Raw genomic sequence first — 22,618 nt, forward strand, 5'->3', positions numbered from 1 at the left:
GGGTCAGAAGAAGAGGAAAGAACACAATCAAACCACACAGTAGCCCACCTCCCAACAAACCTCCGTGTCTCAGGCAGCAACTTGCTCAAGGACACACAGTCAACCAGCTGGCCAAGGTGGGTTTAGAACCCAGGTGTTGGTGCTAGGGAGGTAAGAATGGCACAATGTAACTGGAATGTGTAGCTCTTTTTATTTATTCACCACCTGTCTCCCAAAGAAAATGTGAAGCAGTGTAGGTGATTAAGACACAGAGAATGGAATAATTAAAATAAAAACTAAGGCCAGGTGCAGTGTCTCACGCCTGTAATCCCAGCACTCTGGGAGGCCAAGGCGAGAGGATTGCTTGAGCCCAGGATTTCAAGACCAGCCTGGGCAACATGGCCAAATCCCAGCTCTACAAAAAATATAAAAATTAGCCAGGCATAGTGGCACACACCTGTGGTCCCAGCCACTTTGGAGGCTGAGGTGGATTGCTTGAGCCCGGGAGGTTGAGGCTGCAGTGAGCTGTGATTGCACCACTGCACTCTAGCCTGGGTGACAGAGTGAGATCCTGTCTCAAAAACAAATAAATAAATTTTTTTGAAAGTTCAATCAGAAATCCTTACAAGAAAAAAAGAATATCATACTAGAAAGCTAGATTAGAGTAGTCACTGCATTAGAACACTAATTCTAGCTTTGAAATTTTCTGGTACAAAGGATTTTCAAGTAATAGCTCCCATTTGTTTCTTTTGTTGTTGTTGTTTGTTTGAGATGGAGTCTCGCTCTGTCGCCCAGGCTGGAGTGCAGTGGTGTGATCTCAGCTCACTGCAACCTCCGCCTCCTGGGTTCAAGCGATTCTCTTGTCTCAGCCTCCCACGTAGCTGGGATTACAGGTGCACACCACCACACACGTCTAATTTTTGTATTTTTAGTAGAGATGGGGTTTGAACACGTTGGCCAGGCTGGTCTCGAACTCCTGACCTTGTGATCTGCCCACCTTGGCTTCCCAAAGTGCTGGGATTACAGGCATGAGCCACCGCACCCGGCCGACAACTCCTATTTGTTTAGCACCAATGATATATATGGTAGTTTACATCAAAGTGTCCTAATCCCCACAACAGCTCGATGGCATTGGAATAATTATTCCCATTTCCAGATGAGGTCACTGGGGTTGAGAAAGGGTAGCCAACCTGCCCACGTTCACTCATTAAGTGGCTGAGTGAAGATGGAAGCCCAGGGCCATCAGGCTCAAAAACAAGCTTTACACAACCACACGTTGCCTCCAAGCTCCCAAAACCACAAAAAAAGATGCAGAGTTTCCAAGAGAAATAAATACATTCCTGATGTTAAATTTTAGGAGAGATTGGCCAGGTGCGGTGGCTCACGTCTGTAACCCCAGCACTTTGAGAGGCCAAAGCAGGTGAATCACCTGAGGTGAGGAGTTCAAGACCAGCCTGGCCAACATGGTCAACATGGAGAAACCCCGTCTGTACTAAAAATACAAAAATTAGCCGGGCATGGTGGTGGGTGCCTGTAATCCTAGCTACTTGGGAGGTTGAGGCAAGAGAATCATTTGAACCTGGGAGGTGGCAGTTGCAGTGAGCCAAGATTGAACCGTTGCACTCCAGCCTGGGCAACAACAGCGAAACTCCGTCTAAAATAGAAAAAATTAGGAGAGATCTAAATCCTTACATTGAGTAAGAAATCAGTCAATATCTTTAGCTCAAGTCCGGTAGAAGATGTCATGTTGGTCTTCAAGTGCCCATTCTTCACCACACGCCCCAGTAAAAGCTGAGGGTATAACCTCATACCTCAACTCAAGGGAAGGCATTTCTATGGGGAAATGAGCTACTGCTGTCCAAGAGCCTTGTTCTCTAATCATCTAACCAAATAAAGCAACAGAACTCAGAGACACATAGTGCAATGGCTTCCCTGGATGATCTCTTTCAAACACTAGATAACTGAGCCACATTTTTTGCAGGTGTGAGATAGCAACCAATCAAAGAAGAAACTGAGGATATTGCCAAGTGCAACCCAGCTGTGTATTTAAGAAAAGATGAGCCTGGGCAATGAAATGTAGGAATCCCAATGTGTACTCAGCCCCAGGTGAGCAGCATGCCTGCAAAGGATAAGGGCCACAGTGGGCAGCACTAACTCCTTCTCAAAAGAGATTCCGGAATCGGCTCAACGCAGACAAGCAAGCATTTGGTGGAGGCCCCCAAAATTCTGCCTTAAATTTTGGAGACATTATTTAGGCCAGAAAGACGGTTATTCGATTTAAGAAAAGAGCCATGCTACAGTCTTCTTACAGTATCTTATTTAGAGAAACCTCATCTTGAATCCTCCACAGCTAAAATGATTTTGCTGCCATGACTCTGAGAAGCTGGAAGAATGAAATCGTTGTTGAGGCTATTTATTGCACACTTGAGCAAAAAGTAAGGCCTTCCAGGGGTAACAACAAGTTTAGCTACAGCATCACTGACCCAAAACTAGGCTCTGCCTCTGAGAGATGTAAGAGATGTAAAAGAAGGCGATGGCAGCCGGGTGCAGTGGCTCACACCTGTAATCCCAGCACTTTGGGAGGCTGAGGCAGGTGGATCACGAGGTCAGGAGTTCAAGACCAGCCTGACCAAATACAAATACAACAATTAGCCAAGCATGGTGGTGTGTGCCTGTAGTCCCAGCTACTCAGGAGGCTGAGGCAGGAGAATCACTTGAACCCGAGAGGCAGGGGTTGTAGTGAGCCAAGATTGTGCCACTGCACTCCAGCCTGGGCAACAGAGCGAGACTCCATCTCAAAAAAAAAAAAAAGAGAGAGAGAAGGCCACGGCTTTCCTCTTGCTGTGTCAGTGGGGCCAATGTCCACACATCTCCGGACACTATTAGAGCACTGAGAAGAGAGTAGGGCAGTGAGCCTCACACACTTTCTTCTTCTGCCCTGTTTAAAATTGGCATTGGATCTGTCCCAAAGCTATTTCTGCCCATTCTGGCCCTTGCGGTGAGACTGAGATCTGTGCTTTCAGGAAGCAGTCCAGAGATGCTGAGGTGGTGGATGGCAGACGTGTGGGTACAGACCACCACCACAGAGGAAGACACAGATGCCCAGAAAGATAACATTTGTCTTGGAGACTGGAAGCCCATCCATGGGTCCAGGTGGGGACCCCCTGGCTTGCCTGCCCACTTCTATCTACAGCATCAGTGAATACCATGAATATCATTGGTTGTGTAACTTTTTTTCCAGTGAGCTAAAAGAGAGTATATATAGCTATTTGCAGTGGTGACATGGACACGCATGGGTTGGGCCCCACTAGAAACTGCTCAGCTGCTCTCCAATGACTCGTTCACCAGCAGCATTGGAGGGGTCCCCATTTCTCCATATCCTGCCAACATCTGAGACTGAGACAGTCTCAGTGCTTTCTGCTAATCTGATGTGTGAGAAATGGTATATCATGGTTAACTCTAATTTCCTTGGTTACTAGTGAACTTAAGGATCTTTTTATATGTTTCTAGGCATTGCAGTTTTCTTTTTCACCCTTCCATTGCCCATTTTCCTATTCTGTAGACTTTTTTTTCTTTTTGTTTGTATTAATGTTTATATATTTATTTTGTTTGTCTTGAGATAGGGTCTTTGTTGCTCAGGCTGAAGTGTACTGGGATAATCATAGCTCACTGCAGCCTTGAACTCCTGGACTCAAGCCATCCTCCCACCCAAGTAGCTGGGACTACAAGGGCGCACCACCACACCCAGCTAATGTTTTAAATTTTTGCAGAAGCATTGTCTTGCCCAGGCTGATCTCAAACTCCTGGGCTCAAGTGATCCCCCTGCCTCGGCCTCCCAAAAGTGCTGGGATTACAGGCATAAGCCACTGTGCCCAGCTGGGGTGTCTTTTTAAAAGAAAGGACTGAGAAATTTGGAGAGAGACATAGAGGAGACGCAGGGAAGAAGGCAATGTGAAGATAGAGGCAGAGATGAGGATGATGCAGCTATAAGCCAGCGAATGCCATGAGAAGCTAGGAAGAGGCAAGGAAGGATTCTTCCCTAGAGCCTTCAGAGCGAGCATGGCTCTGATGACAGCTTGATTCAGACTTCCAGCCTGCAGAACTGTGAGATAATAGATTTTGTATTGTTTTGTTTTGTTTGAAACAGAATCTCATTCTGCCACCCAGGCTGAAGTACAGTGGCACAATCAGCTCACTGTAACCTCAAACTCCTAAGCTCAAGCAATCCTCCTGCCTCAGCCTCCTGAGTAGCTAGGACTACATGCATGCACCACCACACGTGGCTAGTTTCTTAATTTTTGTAGACATGGGGGTCTTCCTTTTTTTATTTTTAAAACATTTTATTTCATATAAATCTCATACGGTAAAAAAGTATTACATGCTTGGGCCTGTCTTGCAAATAGGAGGTTCTTTCAGTTCTTCAGGCCAACCTTCCTTCAGAGGCAAATAAATAAGAAACATATGTAGAACATATTTAGAAAATTTTTTACCACAATAAAAATATGTGAACATCTTATTTTAGCATAGTTTAGCAATCCAGTTTATGTCAACAAATTCAGTTCACTGCCGGGAGGCACTAGTCACAGAAGAACCTAATAGGCAGCAGGTATTTTAACCTGTAGGAACAAAATGTTTAATTGAACTTTTTTCTTGTATTTTTTGAAGAAGGTACTCTATTTGTACATTCAAGTTTGGTTGGCCCTTTTTAGTCTTTTTGTTCCATATTTTAAACACTTCCATTTTCTTCTTTTTGTACTGCCTTTGGGCTTCTCTCTCCTGTTTTCTCCTCTCGAATTCTTGTTTCTTAGCAGCACGTTTAGCTTGTACCTGTTCATATTCTTCTTGTGCTTTTTGATTTGATGTTTTATTTTTCTTTGGAATTGTAAAGGAGTTTACTGTTTTACTACATTGTTCTTCTGGCTGAGGCTGGTCAAAGCTACACTGATCTTCAAATAAAGCCTGGTCAATGCTACACTGTTGTTCAAGCAAAGGCTGGTGAACTTGTTCTGACAAAGGATGGTCAACTTTTTTTGGTTGCTTCCTAAGTCTTTCCTCTATCTGAAAATAGAGATGTTTCAGATTATCTGGGTTTCGATCTGTGAAATGAGATTCCAGTGACATTTGAGCCTTCTTTTCCTTCCATAGCAATTTCTTGTAACTTTGCTGTATTCTCAGTTTTCTTCGAAAAGCAAAGCCTTGTCCCTCGCGAACGCTCCCCACGAAGGCTTGCGGATGGTTAGGCCGCCATGTCTTCTGTTTCACATTCTTATTCCTGTACCCGACCGTGGAAACCCCTTCACCACGCACCTCAAAACCACCAGGCCGCCACTTCGCTGCCCGCCTCACTGGCGCCATTGCAGCCGACTAACTGCGTCATCGACATGGGGTCTTCTTATGTTACTCAGGCTGGTCTTGAACTCCTGGCCTCAAGCAATCCTCTCACCTTGGTCTCCCAAAGTGCTGGGATTATAGGTGTGAGCCACGATGCCCAACCTTGTTTTAAGTCACCCTGCTTGTGGTAGTTTGTTGGGATGGTCCTAGGAAACTGATACACCCTTCAAGCCCACAAACACTTTCTCTCAGAGTTCTTAGTTGTGATAACCATTTACTCACAGCTAAGCACATTCTCACTGTCTAATGAGAAGACAGTGAAAGAGCTATGGAGTGAAGCCTTGAGCCTGGAGGATGGGTTGGCAGGCCATGGGGCAGCTGTCTGCATGTGATGCAGTGTTGCCTGTGCCTGCCCGTGCTGGGGTTGTGCAGTGAGAGGGACATCTAGGACAAACCTAAAAATTGAGCATGTATCATGGTCATGCCTGTCGTGTTATTTCCTATAAGCATATGCGAGGGGAAAAGACCATGAGTGTGTGTTTTTTGTGTGTTCTTAGAAAGTGAGTAGTAGAAAATGATCAATACAACAATGAAATATCACTTATCATGAAGTTAAAAGTGTGCACTGCCGCCTGCTAAGATTGCAGTGTTTTCGGGGCTACTTTCTTGCTCTATGTGAGGCACTCTCTCCTGCATGCCAGACATGCCATGAATCCAACAAAAAGCCTGTGCCCAAGATGTTTCCAGGTCAGCCCTCAGCTACACATCCCATGAACGCAGCACGGGCCATGGTCGACCATGTGGGCTCCATTCTGATCCTGCTTACACCGTATCAGGTTTACTAAAACCACATCCAACCCTGGTCATGCTGAAGATACTGGTATTATTTCTGTGACGCCAAATTAGTGATTATGTAACAAAGACTGTATGACTTTAACGTTGTTGTTGTTGCACCTATTCTACGTTCTAGCACTGCACCAACTTGGGTATCAAATGCAGAAGAGATATCAAAGGCCTCAGCGTCTGCATCATCTCCTCTGGGAAGCCTGCTTGATGTACGTCTGCATTTGGGGTGATGTGTGGAATCAATATTGAATGAAATCGTGTTCAATGCCATGTGAGGAATGTGGTGCTAACCCATGGTAAAGGTCCTACATACAACGCCCAGAGTAACTTTTCTCAATTATCCCAGTGCTACTTTCTTCCTTATTTTCTGGGACCTGGCAAAGCAAATCCAAGCTTCTCAGTTTTACATTTGGGACTCTCCCTTTCCCAATTTCCTCTTCCCTCCTGACACTCATTGCCTTCCCAGCCTCGGCTGTAGTCAGACACCACCCTGCTCTCCCTCTGCACCTGGCTTGTTACCACCTTCATATGCCTTTGTTCCTGACTCAGGTTTCCCCAGCTCTCTCCACCAAACCAAGCAAACAAAACTTTTCTCTTTTTCAGGAGCCAGAGGTCACTGGTCTTGTTCTAGATTCATAGCAACAAAGAAGCATTGCCTAACTTCTCTTTTTATACAAACTCTCTTGCTAGAATGACACTGTATTTGCAATATTTATGTGTGTTCAGCTTTCTAGTATTCTACTCATTTAAGTAAATAACAGCAATACAACTTTTTTTTTTTTTTAATTTTTGAGACTGAGTCTCGCTCTGTTGCCCAGGCTGGAGTGCAATGACACGATCTCAGCTCACTGCAGCCTCTGCCTCCTGGGTTCAAGTGATTCTCCTGCTTCAGCCTCCCAAATAGCTGAGATTACAGGCGTGCACCACCACACCTGGCAAATTTTTGTAGTAGAGACGGGGTTTCATCAGTTGGCCAGGCTCATCTCAAACCCCTGACCTCAAGTAATCCACTTGAGGTGGATCAGTGCCTCAGCCTCCCAGAGTGCTGAGATTACAAGCATGAGCCACCATGTCCAGTCAATACAACTTTTTAATTGCCCATAAAAACATTACTCAAAAACCCTGCTCATCTGCCCATTCAATGAACAAGGAATAGCAGAGGAGGTGAAAACATAAAATTGTTAACTCTTGACAGTGCCCCTAGCAAAATTAAGCCTAACTAGTAGTCGAGTGTGGATAAAATAGGGTAAGAATATAGATTTTCCCATTAGCAGAAGAGTAATTAAAATGACTTGCTTTAAAAAGAGTTCTGGGCTGGGCATGGTGGCTCATGCCTATAATCCCAGCACTTTGGGAGGCTGAGGCTCTTAGATCACTTGAGGTCAGGAGTTCAAGACCAGCCTGGCTAACATGGTGAAACCCCGTCTCTACTAAAAATAACAAAAATTAGCAGGGCATGATGGCAGGTGCCTGTAATCCAAGCTACTTGGGAGGCTGAGGCAGGAGAATCACTTGAACCTGGGAGGTGGAGGTTGTGGTGAGCCAAGATCGTACCATTGCACTCCAGCCTGGGTGATAAGAGCAAGACTCCATCTTGAAAATAAAACAAAAAAAAAGAGTTTTGAAAATGAAGGGGATCTCCACAATCTGTCATTTAATAACAGGAAGCCCAGGGTTCTCTCAAATTTCCCATCAAAACATGGTTTCATAGCAACAGCCACTGAAAGGTAAGGTTCCTGTGATTTCGATTTTACTAGCTATTATGCATTCTTTGTGACTCAGTCTGGATGGGTAAGAAATGTCAAATTTAAGATTAAATGTTTTTATGATGAGTGGAAAACCAAGATGAACTATATTTTTCAGTAACTAAAAAGCAACCAATTTATTAAAAGACACTTGTAAAAGTATGATTGCTGAGTGTATTTAAAGTTTCTTTTATTTAGCCTTTAATAGTTCTGATCAAAATCTTTGAAAATTCAGCTGGTAAGAAAGATTAAGCTGAAACCTTACAGTGAAGTTATAATAACTGAGAAATTTTAGGCTCCAAATAGTTTTGGTGGTTTTTTTGTTTTGTTTTTTGTTTTTGAGATGCAGTTCCACTCGTCACCCAGGCTGGAGTGCAATGGCACGATCTCGGCTCACTGCAACCTCCACCTCCCGGATTCAAGCAATTCTCCTGCCTCAGCCACCCGAGTAGCTGGGATTACAGGCACCTGCTACCACACCCGGCTAATTTTTGTGTTTTTAGTAGGGACAGGGGTTCACCATGTTGGCCAGGTTGGCTTCAAATTCCTGACCTCAGGTGATCCACCTGCCTCAGCCTCCCAAAGTGCTGGGATCACAGGTGAGCCACCACACCCAGCCCCAAACAGCTTTTTAACTTAAAAAATATCTGACTACCAACAGCTCACTCAATCTTTTTTCCGGGGGAGGGGTTGCGGGGACAAGTTATCAAAAGCCAGTAGAATATATAAATGGAGACTGGTTTTAAGAGTTCACCTAAAACCTAGAGAAGCAAAACAGAAGAAATAGGAAACATGGCCACTTTACCGTAGATTAGTAGTAGTATCATGAAGCCAGACTGCGCTGTATCTAATCAAGGATACGTGATGAACACTACGTTTCTGTACACATATCTTTGCTAAAACCAGTTTCTCATATCTAATTGCAGCATTTGCAATTAAGGAGAGTTTTGCCTTGCAATGATAGGTTCAAACATTTTTACTACTTTGGTTTTTCCCACTGGATCTACTGAATCAAGCTTCAGGTGTGAGGAGGTTATTTCCTCTCACTGCTCCATCACCTGCAACCAACATTTCTCCCTGCGCATTCATTCTTTCAGACTACATTTTAGAATATTCTGTATGAACAGTGTGTATTTTTCTATATTCAGAGTGATAGTTTCTTATGTATTTAAAATGTTTTCTATTGATGGCTAAGAATTATGTACAATAGCAGGAAGACAACTGCTCTTAGCTGTATGGTGAACTAGATATTCTGAATTGTAACCGCCCCCTCCCACCTCCTCCATACAACATCCACATTCTGGATAAATTACAGCAATCATTATTTATTTATTTAGAGATGGAGTTTCACTCTTGTTGCCCAGGCTGAAGTGCAATGGTGTGATCTCGGCTCACTGCAACCTCCGCCTCCCGGGTTCAAGGAATTCTTCTGCCTCAGCCTCCCAAGTAGCTGGGATTGCAGGCATGCACCACCATGCCCAGCTAATTTTTTGTATTTTTAGTAGAGACAGGGTTTCGCCATATTGGCCAGGCTGGTCTTGAACTCCTGATCTCAGGTGACCCGCCTGCCTCGGCCTCCCGAAGTGCTGGGATTACAGGCGTGAGCCACCGCACCCAGCCAGCAATCATACTTTTACATGTATTGATGAGACTGCAAGACAGGGAAATTCCTCATGACTCACAAATATATTAACAAAATGGTAAGCAGGCCACTACCCAGGATGCCCCTGCCTGCACAGCTGGGGACTAAGGACTTCAGGTCACAGTGATGAGGGATATTCATAAAGACAAGGCTTTGGACCTAAAAGAGAACTGGGAAGCTGAGCCTAAGATCTTCACATGAAGCCAGGAGACTATAATAGAAGAGCTCACCTAAAGCAAGTTCGTCAGAGAAGGACTGGGCTAGGGAAAAAACCACTAAGGCTGGGCACGGTGGCTCACGCCTGTAATTCCAGCACTTTGGGAGGCCGAGGCGGGCAGATCACAAGGTCAGGAGTTCGAGACCAGCCTGGCCAATATGGCGAAACTCCACCTCTACTAAAAATACAAAAATTAGCCAGGCGTGGTGGCAGGCACCTGTAGTCCCAGCTACTCGGGAGGCTGAGGCAGGAGAATCGCTTGAACCCGGGAGGTGGAGGCAGAGGTTGCAATGAGCCAAGATCACACGACTGCACTCCAGCCTGGGTGACAGAGCGAGACTCCATCTCAAAAAAACAAAAAACAAAAAAAACAACACCTGTGTTTACCCAGTTCTGCAATGATGGGGGTATAGATGGGAGATCTTAATGCTAGATACGTTTTCCCTGATATTTTGTCAACTTTCATCAAGGTCTAGGGTTCAAAAATACATTATGCTTGCACATGGAAATTCCAAGCCAGAAATGAAAGTGGCCCCAAGCAATTGCATCACCTGGAGTCTGAAAGGTAAATATGCATCCTCTCTGGAGAAAAGTATCTTCATTTTAGGTACCTTAGGCGTCCCAAAGTATGTCCTCCCAATTTAACGGGAAAAAAAAAATCTGAAACACATAAGGAAATAAGCCAGTATGCACAAGGGTCAGCAGGAAAACTTTTTTAATTCTTAAGAAATTAAGATACTGGAATTATCGAAAACACAATATAATTATGTAAATAAAACAGAGTGGAAATAAATGAGCAAAGAACAACAGAAAATCAAAAATAACCAGGCAAATTCAAGAAAGAATCAAACAGAACTCCAAAAAAAAATCACTGAAATTAAAAATTCAGTGGATGGGTTAAATAGGAGACTGGGCTTATGTGAAAAAGAATGGGTGACCTGGAATATAGACCTGAAACAATTATTCAGAATGCACTATCTGGAAAACATGAGTTAAGATACAAAGAACAAAATGAGACAGCCTTACATAAAACTGACTAAGATTACAAAAGGAAATAATAGATAGAATGTGGAGACAGACTATTTGAAGAGAAAATGGCAGAGAAGTTTCCAGAATAATAAAAAACATGAAGCCATCAGACACAGGATATAACAAGAAAGATAAATGAAATCCCTATCTGGACACATTATAGTGGAATTCTAGAATACCGAAGACAAAGGAAAACTTTAAAAGCAGCCAGAGACCTTTTTCAACAAATAGTCCCAGTACAAGTGGATGTTCATAAGTCAAAAAAAAAAAAAAAAAAAAATCTCAAAATGGATCACAGACTTAAATAAAACTAGAGAATTTTTTTAAAAAAATTAAAAGTATGAGAAAAATTTCGGAAGCTAGTGCTTGGCAGAGTTCTTACTTTTGACACCAAAAGCACAATCCATAAAAGGAAAAACTGGTAAACTGCAGAAAAATTAAAATCTTGTACTCTACAATACTCTATTAAGAAGATTAAAAGACAGGCCATACATTGGAGGCTAGGCATGGCGGCTCATACCTGTAATCCCAGCATTTTGGGAGGCCAAAGCGGGAGAACTGCTTGAGACCAGGAGTTTGAGACCAGCCTGGGCAACATAGGGACCTCGTTTCCACTAATAATAATTTTAAAAAAATTAGCTGGGTGTGGTGGCAGGCACCTGTAGTCCCAGCTACTAAGAGGCAGAGGTGGGAGGATTGCTTGAGCCCTGCAGGTTGAAGCTGCAGTGAACTGTGTGATCTCACCACTGTACTCCAGCCTGAGTGACAGAGCGAGACTGTCTTAAAAAAGAAAAAAAGAGAAAGACAAGCTATACATTGGGAGGAAACAGCTGCAAGCAACATATCTGACAAAGAACTAGTATGTAGAATACATAAAGAACTCTCAAAACTCAAAAATAAAAAAAAAACTAAAAATCCACTTAGATTTAAAGTAACATTTCACCTAACAGGACATGCAGATGGCAAAATGAGTACATGAAAAGATACTCAACAACATTACCAATTAAAGAAATAAAAATTAAAACCAGAATAAGTTACATATCTATCACTATATACCTACCAGAATGCCTAAAATAAAACACAGAGACACAACTAAATGTCGAGAATGCGAATGAAGTGGATCGCCCATATGTTCTTGGTGGGAATGTAAAGCAGTCTGACTCACCCTGGAAAACAGTTCAGCAGTTTCTTTAAATATGCAATTATCATATGACCTAACAACTGCACTACTGGGCAGTTGTCCAGAAGAAATGAAGACTGTGTTCACAAAGAAACTAACAGCAGCTTTATTCATTACGGTCCCAAACTGTAAACAACCCAGATGTCCTTCAATGGGTGAATGGTTAAACAAACTACAGTATATTCATACCATGAAATACTACTCAACAATAAAAGTGAACTATTGGCTAGGCACAGTGGCTGACACCTGTAATCCTGGCACTTTGGGAGGCTGAGGCGGGTGGATCACCTGAGGTCAGGAGTTCGAGACCAGCCTGGCCAACATGGCGAAACCCCGTCTCTACTAAAAATACAAAAATAGCCGGGCATAGTGGTGCGCGCCTGTAATCCCAGCTAGTAGGGAGGCTGAGGCAGAAGAATTGCTTGAACCCAGGAGGCAGAGGTTGCAGTGAGCTGAGATGGCGCCACTGCACTCCAGCCTGGGCAACGAGACTCCATCCCAAATAAATAAATAAAACAAAATAAAATAAAAGTGAACTATTGATACAGCAACAACCTGGAAGAATCTCTGAAGAATAAGGCTGACTGGGGCGAAACAAACCCAATCCCAAAAAGGGGTTTGGTTTATAATCCTGTAAGACACAATCTCAAACACCTTAATCCTGAATGGTGAAATCCCAAAAGATCAAAATGCCTAATCTAAAATCCATAATGTCTAAAACCCCAAAAATCACAATCAGAGGATACTGGCATCATGATAGGTAGAACTACAACTTTCTCATTGTCTTTATTTGGAAATTAAGTACGGTTTAAGGAGGTATGTATGGGTGCTGAGTTGATAAGAGGTGGTCTTTGGGACTTAATTTTAGGTGTCAAGTTGATTGGATTAAGGAACACCTAGTAACTTAGTGTTCTGAGTGTGTCTGTGCAAGTGTTTCCAGAGATTAGCATCTGAGTGAAGCCAGTGGAAGACATTGGTTGTTCTTAAAGTATTTCAAATGACTGCAGTTATAAAGCCGAGCATACACAATTACCAACCATAGGGCTATGCATTGACACATTGCCCTTTTTGACCTATTTCTTTATAAATACCACTCATCTGTTCATAACTGTCATACCCATGTGATTGTCATTAGTAGAGCTGAGAACTGTTTATGCTTGCAAAAATATGTATGTTGTTGCCTATTTTATTGTGTAAAGTGGCCTTTGTTTGTATTTCTCAAATCCTCTTTTAAAAATGTAAATAATCAGCCGGGTGCGGTGGCTCACGCCTGTAATCCCAGCATTTTGGGAGGCCGAGGCAGGCAGACCACGAGGTCAGGAGATCAAGACCATCCTGGCTAACACAGTGAAACCCCGTCTCTACTAAAAATACAACAAAAATTAGCTGGGCGTGGTGGCAGGTGCCTGTAGTCCCAGCTACTCGGGAGGCTAAGGCAGGAGAATGGTGTGAACCCGGGAGGCAGAGCTTGCAGTGAGCCAAGATGGTGCCACTGCACTCCAGCCTGGGTGACACAGCAAGACTCCGTCTCAAAAAAAAAAAAAAAAATTAATAACCTGAAGTCAGGGGTTCAAGACCAGCCTAGCCAACATGGTGAAACCCCATCTCTACTAAAAATACAAAAATTAGCCGGGCATGGTGGCACACACCTGTAGTCCCAGCTACTTGGGAGGCTGAGGCAGGAGAATCACTCGAACCTGGGAGGTAGAGGTTGCAGTGAGCTGAGACCATGCCACTGCACTACAGCCTGGGCAACAGAGTAAGACTCCGTCTCAAAACAAACAAACAAACAAAATGTAAATAAATATCTTTTAAAGGTTTTTAAAATTATTCTTTCCAGAATTACGTATTTGGGATTATGATTATCAGGGTTTCAACCTTCATGATCATGGCATTTGGGATTATGTATTTCTGGATTATGAGTGGCTCCCCAAAAGGCTACATAATACAGAATTCCACTTATATAAAATCCTTGAAATGACATAATTTTAGGAATGGAGAACATATCAGTGGTTGACAGAGGTGAAGGAGAAAACAGAAGTGGCAGGGAAGTAGACGTGGCTATAAAAGGACAGCAAGAGGGATCCTTGTAGTGATGGAAATTTTCTGTATCTCCACTGTGTCCATGTCAGCATCTAGGTTGTGATACTATACTAGAATCTTACAAGATGGTATCACTGGGAGAAACTAGGCAAAGGGTACACAGGTTCTCTCTGTATTATTTCTTATGATTGCATGCCAATCTACAACTGATTTCAAAATTTAAAGTTTAATTAACCACAGCAAAAAAGCAATCAGAAAGAAAAGTCACATTATATCCAAAAGAATATTTGGAATGATAAAAGATTTCTCCCCAGTAGTAACAAAAGTAAAAAGACAGTAGACTAATTATTCAAAGTACTGGGAAAAAAAAAAAAAAAAAACCTCAACTTAGAATTAATGTACATATAAAATCAACTTTATAGAATGAATTGAAAATATTTTTGATAAATGTAAACTAACAGTTTGCCATCAACAGATGTCACTGGAGGAACATCAAAGGATGTGCTTCAGAAAGAAGGAAAATTATCCTAGGCAAAAGGTCTGAGATGTGAGAATAATAATGAATAAACAAATACTTCTAACATATAAAATAAATCTAAGCTAACAATTATCTGTATAAAAACAATAATAATCACAAGGTCTAATTTTCTTTCTAACAGATGGTGTCTCACTATGTTGCTCAGGCTGGAGTACAGAGGCTAGTCACAGGCACAATCGCAGTGCACTGCAGCCTCTAACTCCCGGCCTCAAGGGATCCTCCGGCCTCAGCCATTCAGCAGCCAGAACTACAGGTGTGCACCACTGAGTCCAGCTCAAGGTCTAATTTTAAGGTTAAAAACCACAAGCTATAACTAAAATACTGAATGATTGTAACATGAAAGTTGCAAGAGGGGTGACTTAGAGAGTTCCAAGACTCTCAATTAGAGAGGAAGATAAAGATATAACATTATACTTTTTAAGTATGGATGTAATATTCCAAGGCAATTCCCCCAAAACAAAGAAGAGGGGGCAGAGGGGTGAGGGTGGAATTAAAAAACATTTTTGATTCCAAATGAAAAAAAAAAGAGTGGAAGAAAAAAACATAAAAAGCACAAAATAAGGTGGTAAGCAATAAATGCAAATATATCAGTACACATAAAAATGCACTAAACTAACCAGTTAAAGTTCAAATTAGATTTAAAAATAATTGGCTGGGCGCAGTGGCTCATGCCTATAATCCCAGCACTTTGGGAGGCTGAGGCGGGCAGATGAGAAGGTCAGGAGTTCCAGACCAGCCTGGCCAATATGGTAAAAACCCTGTTACTAAAAAAAAAAAATTAGCCAGGCCTGGTGGCAAGCACCTGTAGTCCCAGCTACTCAGGAGGCTGAGGCAGGAGAATCGCTTGAACCCGGGAGGTGGAGATTGCAGTGAGCTGAGATCGCGCCACTGCACTCCAGCCTGGGCAACAGAGTGAGACTCCGTCTTAAAATAATAATAATAATCATCATCATCATCATCTAGCTATATGCTGTTTATGAGACACATTAAAACATAAGGACATTCATCAACAAAGCAAAAGGACAGTAAAAATCTACCAGCTAAACTATGCGCAATGCTATCTATCCAAAAATAAAAACTTCAATGAAAACAAATTCCCAGAAAAATGTAAAATGACTAACATTAAAGAAATAGAAAGGCTAATAATTCTATAATTTTTGAAACCTAATCAACAGTTAAGATATTTTCTCACAAAAAAAATGCAAAGTTCAGACAATATTATAGGCAAGCTCTATCCAGCTTTTAAGAAACAGATTAATTTAAATCTTTTTCTTTTCTTCCAAGAGAACAGACAGAGGGAAGGAGACAGCACTCCTTAACTTATTCTTAGTATCCACAATCTATTAAGTATAAAAAGACAACAATCTACTACATAAATGCGCAAAAGACATGAAACAAGCTTTTCACAGAGCACAATCAGGAATGATTAATAAACATGGGAAAAGATACTCAGCCTCATTAACATTTAGGAAATACAAAGTTAACTTCCACTCAAGTCAAAATGGAGTAGCAGAGACACGATTTACCTTCTCCACCTTAAACTAAAACCTATATAAAATGTATACAAGGAAGTTTTCCATGTTAGACAAAAGCCAGTGCAGGAGAGTGACTCCTGAGAGATGGAAAACAAAGAAAGCCCTATAATTGTGCAAGCTTCTACACGGGGTTTCTAGGCTGTGGCACTAAGGCTAGGGAAGGGAACCTCCCTGGGTAGAGAATTTAGGGGAGCCAAGGTAAGATTTGCAGGGCAGAATATTGGGTTTCCCTCAAGTCTTCAGCTAAACACCAAGCAGTGTACACATGTGAGGTAAGGAACAGGAGATACAACTGGGAGCTCAATAGGGCTCAGAATAGCTCATGTTCCCAACAGATGGAATGCAGAAACCGTGTAACCAGAAGATTATTCAGAACGGTATTACCTTCGTAGTGGGTCAAATTAGCCCTAAACTAAAGGCTGTCCCAGTCCTGTCTTATTACGCTTAAAAGCAAGCTATAAAATGATCGGATTGTTTCCAAGTAACTTTATGTCCCCAAACAGAGTTCAAGATACTTAAAAGAACTCCAGCACCCAATGTTAAAAACAGAAATTACCAGGCATGTAATGAAGGAAGTTACAATCCAATATGGGCAGGGTGGGGGTTGGGGTAGGGTGGGAATCAATCAATAGAAACAGACCAGAAATGATGCAGATGACAGAATGGGCAAGTACATTGAAACAGCTATTATCAATACACTCCAGATGTTAAAAAAAAAAAAAAAAAATAGAGGAAGGCATGAGCATGTGAAGGAGATACATGGGAGATAAAGACCCAGATAGAACTTCTAAAGACTAAAAATATGTCGGAGGTGAAAAATACCTGGATACGATTAAAAGGAAATTAGATACTTTAGACGGGAAGATTAATAAACAATGAGGACACAGCACTGGAAACTACCCAACATGAAACACAGAGAGAAAAAGGCTTTTAAAAAAGCTGAACAGAATCAGCACACTGGGAGACAATTTTGAGGGGCCTAATGTACAATCCAAGTCATCAGAGCCCCAGAAGCATGAGAGCAGCAGAGAGACAAAAGACATAATAGAAGAAAAAATGCCCCCCAATTTCCAAATTCTATGAAAACCATAAACCCACAGGTAAAATCGCTGCGGCAGCAGAAACGTGAAAAAAAAAAAAAAAACTACAGCAAGCACATCATAATCAAACTTCTTACAACCAGTGATAGAGAGAAAACCTTAAAAGCAGCCAGGAAAAAAATGACATCTTACCCATGGAAGAACAGAGATAACAGTAATCTTGCTGGAAATCACAGGTAGATACCACTTAATATCCACTAGGTTGGCAAATTTTTAAGTCTGAACTTAACACGTGTTGGAGATGCTATGAAACAAAGGTAACTCACAGTGCCAAGAGAGGTATAAACTAGTACAGCCACTTCAGAACACAAATTTGGCATTATTTTATCAATATATCAAGCAATATAACTCCTAGATACAATGTTCACAGCAGCATTGTTTCAACAGCAAAAACAAAAATAAATACACAAAACTCAAATGTCCATCAAGAGAAGAATGAATAAGTTGTGGTATATTTATATAATACTATATAGCAATAAAAATGAAAGAAAGTCACAGAAATAAACATTTTGCCATTTATATAAAATTCAGAAACATACAAAATTAACATTTCACTTACAGATACGTACGTATGTTGTAAAACTATAATAGGCAAATGACAAACACAAAATTCCAAATAATTATTTGAGAGGGAGAGGGCCTTAGGAAACTTCTAAAATGTAGGCAATATTCTGTATCTTAAGGTGGCTGATGAGTACACAGATATTTACATTTATTATCCCTTTATATACATCTATGTATTTTTGTAGTATGAAATACTTCACTAAAAAAAAAGAGTGAAAATGTAAAAGACTTCAAAAATGAAGACTACCATTTATGTATAACAATAAAATTAGTGTAAAAAAGTATACAAAGAAAATGTTCAATTCTTTCGTGCTCTATATAATCAGTATTAATCTAAAGGACCGTAATCCTAGTATGAAAAAAATAACAAGCTTTGACACAAAATCTAAGCATCTGCTTTCCTGGCACTCTTAAGTTAGACAAGAGTAAATATGTTAGCCTCTCAATTCTGCCTCTTCATCTTTCATCTGTATTTAGATTTTTCTTTATCTTTGGATTTCTTTGGACTTCTGCTTCGGTCTCTCTTTTTACTCCTTTCTCTTTCATAAAGATCTGTTTGGTATTTTGATTTGTGACTATTACTATAATGGCCATCCCTCTCTCGAGATCGACTACGACTTCGGTTCTGAGTTCGGTCTCTCTTTTCACTCTTTTGTTTCTCCCAACAGCTTTCTTCTTCTTCATAGTGACCAAACCCCATTTCTCTATAGATATCCTGTCAAAGGAAGGGAGAATTACAAGTGAATCAGTAAAATAATCATTTTGTGGGCATTTTCAATTAATGAAACTTAGAAAAGTCTACCATTACAAGGCTGTTATAACAGCTTAAATGTGAACACTACCACTAATGTCAAGAATCTTGTAAATTACAAAGCAATAAAATAATTCAGAAAAAGGTTTAACAATGTTATTGATTTGTATCTACTATTTTGGCTGAAATGAAGGATCAGATTCAAAAATATGGAACTGAAATAGCTCAACTGAAATCAGAACATGTCTTTAGAGCAATCTGCAATATCAAAAATTCTGATTATGTATAGTCTTATTCCCACCTCCCCACCCTTCATTCCCCAAAACGTGGTCCCATTATTGATCTGCAATGAAACTACTACAATTCCCACAAGAATCCTATAAGAAGATATCATTGAAATAACTTAGCAGGAAGAGATCTTAGACAAGTCAGTAAGTCTTAAATAAGAAAATGGAGGCCGGGTGCGGTGGCTCACGTCTGTAATCCCAGCACTTTGGGAGGTCGAGGTGGATGGATCACCTGAGGTCAGGAGTTCAAGACCAGCCTGACCAACATGGAAAAACTCTTACTAAAAATACAAAATTAGCGAGGTGTGGGAGCACGCCTGTAATCCCAGCTGCCCGGGAGGCTGAGGCAGGAGAATCACTTGAACCTGGGAGGCAGAGGTTGCAGTGAGCCAAGACTGCCCCACTGCACTCCAGCCTGGGCAACAAGAGCGAAACTCCGTCTCAAAAAAAGAAAATGGATAATGTATACTTGGGTCTGAGCAATTAATTTTTAAAGTGTTTTATTTTATAACAGCTCCTCTCTAGATGTTCAAATACATCTTCCATGTTTAGAAACACAGAAGCTAGAGAGGAGAATTTTTTTTGAGACAAGGTCTTGCTGTCTCCCAGGCAGGAATGCAGTGGCACGATCATGGCTCACTATAGCTTCAACCTCCCAGGCTCAACCGATCCTTCCCACCTCAGCCTCCCAAGTAGCTGAGACCACAGGCATGTGCCATCACACCTGGCTAATTTTTGTATTTTTTTGTAGAGACGGGGTTTCACCATGTTGCCCAGGGTGGTCTCAAACTCCTGGGTTCAAGTGATCCCCTCCCACCTCGGCCTCCCAAAGTACTGGGATTACAGGCATGAGCCACCTCACTCAGCTGACTAGGCTTATGTTAAAATTATTATGTTTCTTTAAAATGAGTTTTTAAACACTGGTAGAATCCTTTGCCCCAAGGATAATAAAATTGCTACATTTAATTCTACTCTTAGACCACAGCCAATGCTCTTTCAAGAGATACTTTGTAAAATTTAACTTTCTTAAGACTGCCCAAAGGAAAGGAAAATTTTAAGAACTAAACTCCCAAGGGTCTTAACTCTATCACCAGATACTACTGTAGCAGACATAAATGTCAAGGCTTAAAATTCAGAGTGATGAATCCCATGGTTAAGGACTGGGTTTTAAGCAAATTATTAGTTATTCCATATGCTGTCTAGATACTGTATACCTTGAGTTTGACAGTGTGTGAAAACAGATGTAACATGATTGTTATAGTAATAATCGCAGTGTGGAATACAATATTATAAACTGATTTGTGATTTTCCACACAATCCCAATAGTTCTTGTCATATTATAAGAGTCCCTGCGGCAGAAAAAATGAGTAGGTATTTTGGTTTAGCCCTTTACCATCTATTTTCCAGTAAAGTATGACATTCCTAGATAAAAGAATTTTTGTGCTTCCTATAACATATACAAAATAGAAATATTCATATACTATTATATCTGTACACCTTGTACTCATTTCTGTATTGGTTGAGACGAACTTTTAAAATGCCGAGACTGCTGGCTGATGTATAACTTTATAAAATCCTCAGTACGTTATTACACAAATGGGCACTTAAGTGCTTTGAGTATTTAAAATAGAAGAGATAAAAGATTATGTAGCACTTCATTCTTTTAAAAATTTGAGGAAGCTGAATATTTGAATTGGACTGAAACTTTAAAATCACTCCTACTTGGGAGTAGTTTTCAAAGCTACACAAGCTTTGAAGTCAGGTAGATCTGGGTTCAAACAGTCTTTGACATTTAGGAGATGTGTCAAACAAGTACTCTTAAGGTTAGAATAATTAGAGAAGGTTTCATGGAGAAGTTAGGATTTCAGATGAGCCTCAAAGGGTAAGTGAGCTTGGGTCTGAATTGGCTGCAAGAAGGCTAATGAAAGTGGTGTAGGTGCAAACTGAAAAGCAAGGAAAAATGAGCCCTATATGTATGAAGGGGAAAAGTTAAAGTGGCTGAATGAAGCCATGTAAGAGCAGATCCTCTAAGTACATGCTAACACAGTGCTAAGAGCTTTAGGAATGCAATATCCTCATTCTAGAAATAGGGAAACTGAGACTCAAGAGATCTGCACAGGTTGGAGATAATTTAACTTGACATCCAAAATTAAAAAGGGGGGAGAGGTATAGAATAATGGGGAAAAAATCCAATACCTGACTGAACCAAATAAATGTTAAAATTCTAGCTCTCCCACTATAAAGGCCTAAGGGCCTGTGGGATCAGTATCTTCATATCTAAAGTGAGATAAATGAATTAGATAAGCTCTAGGACCTTTCCAGTATGAATTTTTAAAAGTTATATTATTTATACATTTAAAACATAAGACAAGATGATTAAACTACCATGTGGCAAAAAAAGAAAGGAAAAAACAAAGAACACAAAATGGCCAATTTAAAGCAATTAACCTAGCAAATGACTTGAAATAAGCAATCAAAAAAAGTCTAATCTAATTAAAAGCTATCCTTGCTCAGGTCTCTGGGACTAACTCAAAGATCTGGTTAAATCTTAGTCACCAAGATAACATTAAATCACTAAAATGACAGCAAAAGTACAGTCAAGAATACAAGCATTATGAAAACCCCAGTGGAAAACTGACAACCAGCATGAATACTTCTCAGCAAGGCAACCCGCAGCTGAATAGTCATTTCCTGTAACCCCAGTAAAACCCAAACCTCAACAACACAAAAACCATCTCTGGAATTAAGACATGAGGTGGAAAATTAAACAAACGTTTTCGAATTGATTAGTAAGGCTAGCTACTCAATAAAAAACAAAGAATTTGAAGAAATAAGTTAAAATACTCTTGGGAAACCAGACTCAGCAAGCAAAACACCGACAAATACGAAAATATGAACTATAGCTGAAATCTGTCTAGTACTGAAAATTCTCTTTAATGAATTTTAAAAAATAAAAAACAATCAAAATAATAAAAAATCAGGGAGCAATTAAAATCTTAAATACTGATGCTGAGTTTTATTAGAAAGAAGAGAAAATTAATGCAGCTATATCATTAAATCAAAGCACAAGACTTTTTTAAAATTTAATATACTTTAAGGGGAGAAGTTAGGAGATCATTATTCAGAATTTAGTAATTTTATAGTTAACATTGCCTTAAAATTTAAACTTAAAATTGCCTTAAAATCTTTTAAAAAATACTAATAGCATTCCCCCAAAATCTTGATGCTTTTACTCCATGCAAAATGAGAAGGATATTTGCTACTGTAAGGTTTCAAGTAATCAAACAGCAGAATCAGAAGGACTCACACAAAAAAACACAACCAGTCTGAATTTTTTTAGACCTCTGATTATCTCAAACACACCAATGTTTATTTATTTCAGGCTTAAATTCATTGACGGTTCCATGTGCGAGTGCAGGATGAAAAGCTGGAGCTAAAAGCAGCACATGGAAGGGGAAAGAATTCAGAGTTTTTAGTGGAAAACATGCTAAACATTCATAGGCATGTGATACAGCCACCAGTAAAGGAGACTGATGTGATCTTAGACTAAAGTAATAGAGTACAGACATTTAAGAAGGAGGAGATGTGTTCCTATTAGATCACATTGGAATATTATATTATGGGACACATTTTATTAAAATAACATTAGAGTTTAGGAAAGAAAACTGATGAGAATATACCCCAGGTAAGAAGATGAGCAAGAGTAGTTAGGAGTCCAACTATGAAATTAAACTGTGGTTCCACTACTTACTAGCTGTGTAAAATTAAGGGCAAGTAACAATTTTTTGTTCTCACTGTTGTGTGAAAGGGGGATAAAAGAACCCACCTCAC

General features: G+C 40.5%; 2 protein-coding genes across 3 annotated transcripts in view; both read right to left on the reverse strand.

Annotated features, from left to right (window-relative positions):
• Window positions 1–4,312: 4,312 nt before the first annotated feature.
• Window positions 4,313–5,334, reverse strand: LOC129475209 (thyroid transcription factor 1-associated protein 26-like). Its single transcript, XM_055267318.2, has one exon. The coding sequence runs from the start codon at window positions 5,332–5,334 to the stop codon at window positions 4,591–4,593; it is 744 nt and encodes a 247-aa protein (XP_055123293.1). The 3' UTR covers window positions 4,313–4,590.
• Window positions 5,335–10,458: 5,124 nt separating this feature from the next.
• PPIL4 (peptidylprolyl isomerase like 4) overlaps window positions 10,459–22,618 on the reverse strand; it is a 48,663-nt gene continuing 36,503 nt past the window's right edge. For both annotated transcript variants that reach the window (XM_055267189.2, XM_055267198.2), the window contains one exon: window positions 10,459–18,464. In XM_055267189.2, the coding sequence (XP_055123164.1) occupies window positions 18,213–18,464 (252 nt within the window). In that variant the 3' untranslated portion in view covers window positions 10,459–18,212. The remainder of the gene's footprint in view (window positions 18,465–22,618) is intronic.

The sequence above is a fragment of the Symphalangus syndactylus genome, chromosome 2 (assembly GCF_028878055.3).
Source record: "Symphalangus syndactylus isolate Jambi chromosome 2, NHGRI_mSymSyn1-v2.1_pri, whole genome shotgun sequence".
NCBI classification, from domain to species: domain Eukaryota; kingdom Metazoa; phylum Chordata; class Mammalia; order Primates; family Hylobatidae; genus Symphalangus; species Symphalangus syndactylus.

What these genes read in the sequence shown, in the direction of transcription:
- LOC129475209 (XM_055267318.2), bottom strand. Translation starts at nt 5,334, where the DNA reads ATGGCGCCAGTGAGGCGGGCAGCGAAGTGGCGGCCTGGTGGTTTTGAG.